The following is an 8877-nucleotide window of genomic DNA, read 5'->3' on the forward strand; positions in this document are numbered from 1 at the left end:
TTTCACAACATGTTTTTTCAAGACCACAAATGCATCCAAATCAAGTTGTTGTTTTTTTTTACTTTTTAGGTAAATACTTATTTTTCTATTGCAGGATGTGTCAGGAAGAGTTCAAGACAAATAGGAGCACTTTTTTGATCGTTTCAGTTTTCAACAAAGTAGATATAATGAGCTCAGAATAGAAACGTGTTCTACATAAGGCTTATCACTGTATTCAGACATTTTTTCCGTCTGCATTTGGCACAGCCTGCGATTCAAAACACGAGCTGTTCACTTTGTCTTTCTACCGAAGCCTTCATTCTTACACACTTGTGTGACACAAGGCAAAAAGTCCTACCACATTGTTTTCACAAAAATAGAACAACGCAATGAAATGTCAGAACCTAATAAGATTAATGAAGTTGTAAAGTGTGTGCTTTGTCACTTGTCATAACAGAGACACGCAGAGAGAGAACGACCTGGCTTAGGATCATATTTTAAGGTTTGTCTTATTTTTAGGAACAGAAGCGAGATGACAAACTACCAGGTTTTCGACTTAACAAGCACATGTTTTTTTTGTTCAGTCATCAACTCTACCAGTGTACTATCTATCTATCAGTCACTCTTCCTATTTAGACCATTATCCTGTTTAGACAAGGTTATGATAAATTCTTTTCTTTCTCTCACAAAGGTAATTCATATTATATAATCGCCTATTTTAGGAAAATAATATTTTAAAAAAGGGCCCGGCCAGTAAAAGCATATATATTGGCCAAGAAATGGGATCTAGAAGTAAAAAGGAGACCCTTAAAACCATCGCATGAGTCTTGGCAGTACTTAGTTTGACCACCAGGGGGCAGTCCTGAAGAATGTAAGCATGTAAATAAATAGCTACACATAAGAGATCTTAGCTAAATCTGTTTATTTCGTGTGGAAGAAAAAATGTTTCATATGTTTTAATATCAGATTCCTTAAGCATATAGGTCACCCTAACATTATCAACCTATGAAGGCCTATAATTTGTGTAGTTGTGTCTACTTTTTCTAGAGATTTGAGGAAATTGAAGGTAACGTTTCACAGAACCTTGAGTCCATCGTGTTCTTCAATCAGTTCTTGAACAACGGGCAGTGTGGCATAGCCCGTTTTTCCTGATGGGGGAAATCACTGAGTTGTACCTGGTCTATAGCAGTGTTATGGACCCATGTGGGATGCTCAGAGCATTCGCCAGAGCAGCACACTCACCAAAAGCAAACACCAGCACTGACGTTATTTCCCAAAGTAAATAGCACACGAGGGATTTAAAGGAAAACAGGACTCATCAGACCAGATGACCTCCTTTCAGTTTGTTTAAGGCTTCTTTTGTTGCGTGACGATGGGTAAGGTTAGTTTTAGGGCTGTGGCAGCCGTCACGATGTGGCCAAAGTGCTCTGATTTTCAAATCCAGCAAAATGGCTCTTTAATCCCAGGACCGTAATGTATATGGTTTTGTAAGTAAACAAATATTATTCACACATAAGCATTCCAATTGCTAACTCGTGTATATGTACGCTTTTTTGTGATTAATGAGAATTACAGAGAAGCCACAATAATTGTTTAAATATGGTGATGACGGTGCTGAAGAGCATCAGTCTCTTTTAGCCCTGCTTTAAAGGTGACAGCTGTGTGAAGAATGATAATTGAGAGTTTAAGAATGAAGGTCAGACTCCCTCTGTCCCCCTTCTCACCTGGCTAATCTCTACATGAGGAAGACGTGATTGACATTTTGTTTTGTTTTTTTGAAAATTGCAGAAATTGCTTAAGGCAACTTGACTACCCCTCTGTTGGGGGGTGTAGTCTCTGAAAGCTTTGGAGTTTTTCACATTTGGCATTTAATAAATATTATATTAAGAATAGATTACTTTGCTCAAGTGAGCTCTGAAAGCAGAAAGTACAAGAAGCAAAGCAGTAACTGATAAAATTGGCCTGCTTTTATACTTTACGACAGGTATAAAAGTGGGAGACTCTTATACAGATGTTGTGATGATAAATGTGCATTTATCATCACAACATCTGGTCTATATTCACAACCAGGTAAACAAATTTACAAATCCTTCACACGATGAAAAAGTCCAACGCAGCTGGCAACAGACGTAAATAAAAATGTAAATGCTGCATTTAAATAAAGTTCTGTCTTAACTGTCTGCCGAGTTTCATTAAGGTGGTGCCTTACAAAGGCAGGAGCATGTGCAGTGAATCAGAAACTAGTGCTCCAGAACTGAGTGCAGTAAAGGCTCATCTTCCTCTCCTACACACACACAATTCACAACATGGTGAATTGGATTTACGGAGCACTAAAGAGCGCTGTTTACACATAATCTTTTAATTTGCATTTGTTTAAAAGACAATCCAAAGAAATGTGTATCTGATTTCTGATTTCGAACCAGTACTCAGATGTGATAATTAAGTCTTAGTCTTTGAATCTGTTCCAGGCTGGCTGATTATTCATCTTAAATATGTGTTGCTGTATTAGTGCACATATATCTGTGCTTGTGTCAGAGTCCAAGTGCATCAGTCTGAAGTGAATACATTGATTGTGTCTCATTTAATCTATTAGTGTCATAGGGGATCTGTTTTTCTTTCCCTGTTTTAACAGACAGGCCATTCAGAGTACACTCGTAACACAGCATTCACACCACATTACACTCAGACCTTTTTGCTGTCCTTGAGTGTGGAAAAAGATTTCTGAAAATTCTGAAAGAGAGAGAGAGAGATTGTTTCCAAGGAGCCAGACTTTCTAGAAACTTGTGTTCCTGGGCAATAGTTTTCCAGTGTTTTCTCGCAAATAGGCCAAAATAGTCCTTTTGACCCAAAAGTCCTACAGTAGAATTTAACAGAAGGTGGTTGGTGACCTTGTCAGAGGCTTAATTCACTTTCAGACAAGTTTTAAGAATCCTTTATCAAGGTTGCCTTGCATATACATTTTACTGGATATATGGGAAAAATGGTAGTAGGATTTATCCTATTCATTTCAGTTCCATAAAACCTATTGTGTGGATGTGTTAAGATATTTCAGTCTTGACCTAAGTGCTGGATTGTTAATGAATAATATTTCTCTGCAGGTAGTTTTGGGTTGTTTTTTTTGCTCAGTACAGTACAGCATCTTAATTATTCTCTTTGAAGATGTGGCATCAGTAAGTGTAAATGTTTATTGGCTAGTTGTGCGCTGTACTTTTGCATGTGTGTGTGTTCTGTTTTTTTTTCTTTTTGTCTACACATCCAGAAGTGCTGGTATTTATTCGTTCAGTGCACCGCCTGAAATTGAGTTAGAGAACAAGGGTGAATGTTTGGCTACGAAGTAATTGTTTTCTCCAGATGCGATTGCAGTATTAGTCTGTGCATATTAAATTACCAAGCTTTCTTTCTCTCAGTACCCTACCATTTGGAAAACCATTATTTTTAAATAAGTTGTCACCTTTTGTCAAGTGGAACCTCCGATTCAAACCCCCCTCCCCCCACGTATTGTTTAATTTGCCTGAGGTAGATGCAAATTGAAAATACGTGTAGAAGTGTGGAATCAACGTGTGAACAAATGTTCAATCCTTGATGCTGGTTATCCTAAGTGAATTGCTAATTCTCTCTGGATTGAACCCTTTAATAATTATCACTGATTATGACAGAAAAGAGCTTTTGACTTTATGCTTTCACTGGAAATCATGCCATTGTTTGATGGTACAGAATCTGACTTACTGATGGTGACTCTTACTGCAAACAGTTGAGACAGCTTACATCTGCGTACACAATTATCGATCTCAATTGTTGTTGTGTTTGTGAAAGTACAAGCACGCATTCACACCGATGGGTAATTTAGAATCTCCAGTTAACCTAACCAGCATGTCTTTGATCTGTGGGAGGAGGAAACCCACGCAGGCACACCGAGAACATGCAAACTTCAAACAGAAGCTGGCCTGTGGATCCAGGAAGCCTCAAGCTACGAGGCACTAAACACTGTAGCTCTGTATAATATAGCAGATTAGAATATGTTTTTATTGATATAATTGTTATTAATATAAAGGGAACAGGTGGAACATCCTTCTTTTTGCTTACTTTTGTAAATGACATGGAAAGTGTCACCTTTCCTGCTCTGCTTCCCGCCTTGGGGCCACATAGGGTCAATTTATAATCACACAGTACATTGGGTTTGAGTAATCACACGAGTTTATGCTAAATATTGCTGAAGTCTGTGATCGTGCAGTAGCCAGTGTTTGTGTTCTTGTTTATTTTTTATTTTTTTAGTCTTGCGACAGTCAGGACTCAGTCTGACTTGCTGAATTTTCATCGTTTGAGGTGAAGTGCTTAAATTCATCATCAGAGGTGTCTGGTTCCCAAAGAGAGTGCTTTGATGACAAGATTCACTTACATTATGGGGGGGGGGGGAAGCCGCTCTCGTTTTCTTACATTTGTGAGATTTTCCAACGTATCAAAACAGAAGAAGCAGGCAATGCAAATTAAAATCAACATATTAAATACCATGTAAATTATGCAGCTCAGCTCGAGATGACTAACGACATCATGGCTCACACTTGCCAAAGGATCTGAAATTAGACCATACAATAAAATCTACTGGCCTTGGGGCTTTTTGCATAGATTTTGAGAAGAAGGTTGTTGGTACAAGTCTGAGCTGACAGCAAAGCTCTGTCAGTAGCAGGAAGTTTCAGTCCTAAAGCAGACTTTCCACCGCTTGGGTCTTAATTGGTTCAGTAGATTAATGATTATGTGCAGTCTTGAATCGTGCTGATCACAGAGGTTAAAGTTGTTGTTTCCTTACCCGATGCTGTGCACTGAACTCAAACTCTCTGTTTCCTCCACAGGATGAGAGTCGAGTGAAGGTAACTGTAATGGAAGTCCAGCCGGTCGACCACAGAGAATACAGCCGGAGACTCCTGCAAAACATCTACAAATTGGCTAGATGAACTCAGTCCCACCCATTCAAATGTCTGTCTGGTCATTAAACGCATCTTTCGCCATTCTGCAACCAGTGTCCGACTTTTTCCTACCTGCGAGATAACAGCATATCAGGCTGAGACAGGAAAGGGGGCGGCCAGTGATTCATCTAAATGGCAGCCAAACAAAAGACTGATATTTAGCAGATGACTTCCTTCACAGAGCGGAGGGGAAAAAGGCAAAAAGATCTGATGGAAGTGACTTCCAGCTTTATTTTAATGGCAATTTAACTTTGTGTTTTCAGTTTAAAGAATTTTTACCGTGTCCTGCTTACATTTTCACGTCTTATGCATCATGTAAATACTATGATTGTAGTGTTTTCTTTTTTCTTCATCAACGTGACTTATTTCTTCGGTTTTGTATTGGTGATGCTCAGTGTTAGTTGAGTAAGACGTAGATGAGTCACATTTATTTAATCTTTGTTTTTTTTTTTTTTCTTCAAACAGAGTCTTGGAAAAAATGCGTGGGGGGTGCACGTGTTTAAGCTGCGTTCACAGCGTGCGCCTTGTTCTTAAAAGATACCCTGGGTGTGTGCGTGTGCGCGCATTTGTGTTTGGTTTCCTTTTGTGCTTCCAAGAAATGTCAGACAAGAAAAAAACAGGCATTAAAAGGACATTAAAATAGAAAGTGTCTTTGTCTTTATCTGTGTTGTCTTAACAGGTAGGCTTACAAAACGAAAAATTGCATTTGCTGGGAGATCAGAAAATATTATATTTTTTAGAGATATTAAACACCTGGATTTCTTTCTGAAATATAAAGTTTTTCACCTCACCGGATAAGGTGACCTGAGGCAGCTGGCGTGCTTTGTAAATAATCAAATTGAAAGCTAAAAGTTTTAGGAAGGAGACGTAAAAACTTTTTTTCTTTTGCTTGTCAGCAGTCAACTGAGCTAAAGGCTGACGGACATTTTTCTGTGGCGTTTTATCTCAAGAACCAAAAAGGGCACTGGGAAAAAAAAAAAAAAAAAAAATATATATATATATATATATATATATATATATATATATATATATATATATATATATATATATATATATAAAAACACCCAGCACGCCCCTGCGGGCGGTTTATCCTTCAAGCTCGGGTCCTCTACCAGAGGCCTGGGAGCTTGAGGGTCCTGCGCAGTATCTTAGCTGTTTCCAGGACTGCGCTCTTCTGGACAGAGATCTCCGATGTTATTCCCGGGATCTGCTGGAGCCACTCGCCTAGCTTGGGAGTCACCGCACCTAGTGCTCCGATTACCACGGGGACCACCGTTACCTTCACCCTCCACATCCTCTCGAGCTCTTCTCTGAGCCCTTGGTATTTCTCCAGCTTCTCGTGTTCCTTCTTCCTGATATTGCTGTCATTCGGAACCGCTACATCGATCACTACGGCCGTCTTCTTCTGTTTGTCTACCACCACTATGTCCGGTTGGTTAGCCACCACCATTTTGTCCGTCTGTATCTGGAAGTCCCACAGGATCTTAGCTCGGTCATTCTCCACCACCCTTGGGGGCATCTCCCATTTTGACCTCGGGACTTCCAGGTTATACTCGGCACAGATGTTCCTGTACACTATGCCGGCCACTTGGTTATGGCGTTCCATGTATGCCTTGCCTGCTAGCATCTTGCACCCTGCTGTTATGTGCTGGATTGTCTCTGGGGCATCTTTACACAGCCTGCACCTGGGGTCTTGCCTGGTGTGATAGACCCCAGCCTCTATGGATCTTGTGCTCAGAGCTTGTTCTTGTGCTGCCATGATTAGTGCCTCTGTGCTGTCTTTCAGTCCAGCTTTGTCCAGCCACTGGTAGGATTTCTGGATATCAGCCACCTCCTCTATCTGCCGGTGGTACATACCGTGCAGGGGCCTGTCCTTCCATGATGGTTCCTCGTCTCCATCCTCTTTCTTGGGTTTCTGCTGCATGAGGTATTCACTGAGCACTCGGTCAGTTGGGGCCATCTTCCCAATGTATTCTTGGATGTTCCTTGTCTCATCCTGGACTGTGGTGCTGACACTCACCAGTCCCCGGCCCCCTTCCTTCCGCTTAGCGTACAGCCTCAGGGTGCTGGACTTGGGGTGAAACCCTCCATGCATGGTAAGGAGCTTTCTTGTCTTTATGTCAGTGGCTTCTATCTCCTCCTTTGGCCAGCTTATTACCCCAGCAGGGTACCTGATCACGGGCAGGGCGTATGTGTTGATGGCCCGGATCTTGTTCTTACCATTCAGCTGACTCCTCAGGACTTGCCTGACCCTCTGCAGGTACTTGGTGGTTGCAGCCTTTCTAGCGGCCTCTTCATGGTTCCCATTTGCCTGCGGGATCCCCAGGTACTTGTAACTGTCCTCTATGTCTGCAATGTTGCCTTCTGGTAGTTCAATCCCCTCAGTTCTGACTACCTTCCCTCTCTTTGTTACCATCCGACTACACTTCTCCAGTCCAAACGACATTCCAATGTCATTGCTGTATAGCCTGGTAGTGTGGATATATATATATATATATATATATATATATATATAATATTTTGCCTCACAGTTTAAGAAAAATACTCTCATACTGTGACTGGCGTAGCCATGAGACAGGTGGGTGAATGCAGTGATTAAAAGTCACACTCGGTTCACTGATAAATCAGGCATTTCAGTTCGAAATTACTTTCACATTAAATGTCTCTATCAATATTAGAGAGTCCTTTTTGCTCACTGAGTATGCATTAAGACACTAGAAAGCAAGGGAAGTGCTTCAGTGGCATTCCTCCAGTAAGGTGTGGCTCAAGGCCATGACACTGATTTATGTTGGCAGCAAGCTGCCTGCTCCCTCCTCTCCCAAGCACCAGCAGTAACATCTCCTGCCTGCTGCCTGCCATGTGTGGAGATTTGGGAGATTATAATGCACACAGTAATCTTTTTATCCATGTGTCAACTCTTGCCCAACTTATTCCATTATCTCTGTATGAGTTTTTTGTTGTTTTTGTTCAGTGCTCTGATGTGTCACTCTCTAATAATCACTTTCTAAAGACATAAAAATTAGACAGCGTACATTGAATGTAGTGACAATTACTAACACAGAAAGCATTTTAAAGCCAAAGTGTGAAGGGAATTACGTGAGTGATTAAAGGTTGACTTTGAGTCATACTACTTTTTTAACAAACATAAATAGTCCCACACTGGCCAAACCACTTACAGCAGAAGTGACTCCAGCTTTTGAGGTTCACTTTACTCCCAAACTCTTCCAGGTCAAATCAAATCAAGACTTTTTTTTTAAGTATTTTGTTATTTGCTAGATTAAGTTGGTAGAGTAAGTGTAACCCTCTGTTCTGCTCAGAAAATCTAAAAAGGAGTCCATGAGATCAGAAAGTCATTTCCAACTTAAAGCCTTGCTGATGATTGAGACTTAAGATGGAGACATGTCAATCTGGAGCCTTAGCCAGCCCCAAGGCATTGTGGGACAGAGGAGGACACAGCGAAGAGATTAGGAGAATTTTTATTATCCTTTGAGAACTTTATCTGAATGTGACGTGCGAAGAAGTAGTGAACTGAATTGCCAGTGAGGCTGGCATATCTTCTTTGTGGGAATGTGGGAGTTTCAGTCCGGTGAATACACAGTCTGTCTCTCTATCTGCGCGAGGTGTGTGAGGCAACAAGGACAGCAAATGGAAATGAGCTGCGGTTATCACGGAGGTCAAAGTCCTGATCACAGTCAATCTGTCCGCAGGCCATCCTGTCTGTGCGGATATGTGTGTGAAGTGGGGAGGGAAGGTGGGGTGTTAGAGTGCAAGAAGGGAATATTTGCACATGAATATTTCATGTGCATCTACATATTCTACATCACATGCTTGTCTATAATACTGTACTTGTGGCATTTGAAAAAAGCTATTCATTCAGCTGTTCTGGGCTAAACCTTTCTCATTATTAGTGTTCGTTGTTACAACATGAAGACCTTTG

The 8877-nt window shown here is 40.9% G+C and overlaps 1 protein-coding gene across 2 annotated transcripts in view; it reads left to right on the forward strand.

Moving 5' to 3' along the window:
• Positions 1 to 5586, forward strand: part of LOC146565846 (replication protein A 70 kDa DNA-binding subunit-like) — a 48597-nt gene extending 43011 nt beyond the window's left edge. For both annotated transcript variants that reach the window (XM_085289256.1, XM_085289257.1), the window contains one exon: positions 4827 to 5586. In XM_085289256.1, coding sequence (XP_085145382.1) covers positions 4827 to 4928 — 102 coding nt within the window. In that variant the 3' untranslated portion in view covers positions 4929 to 5586. The remainder of the gene's footprint in view (positions 1 to 4826) is intronic.
• The last annotated feature ends 3291 nt before the right edge of the window (positions 5587 to 8877 follow it).

This window comes from Mchenga conophoros, linkage group LG10 (genome assembly GCF_057382185.1).
Source record: "Mchenga conophoros isolate Kocher_MC1m ecotype Shallow Benthic linkage group LG10, M_conophoros_male_GT1.1, whole genome shotgun sequence".
NCBI lineage: Eukaryota > Metazoa > Chordata > Actinopteri > Cichliformes > Cichlidae > Mchenga > Mchenga conophoros.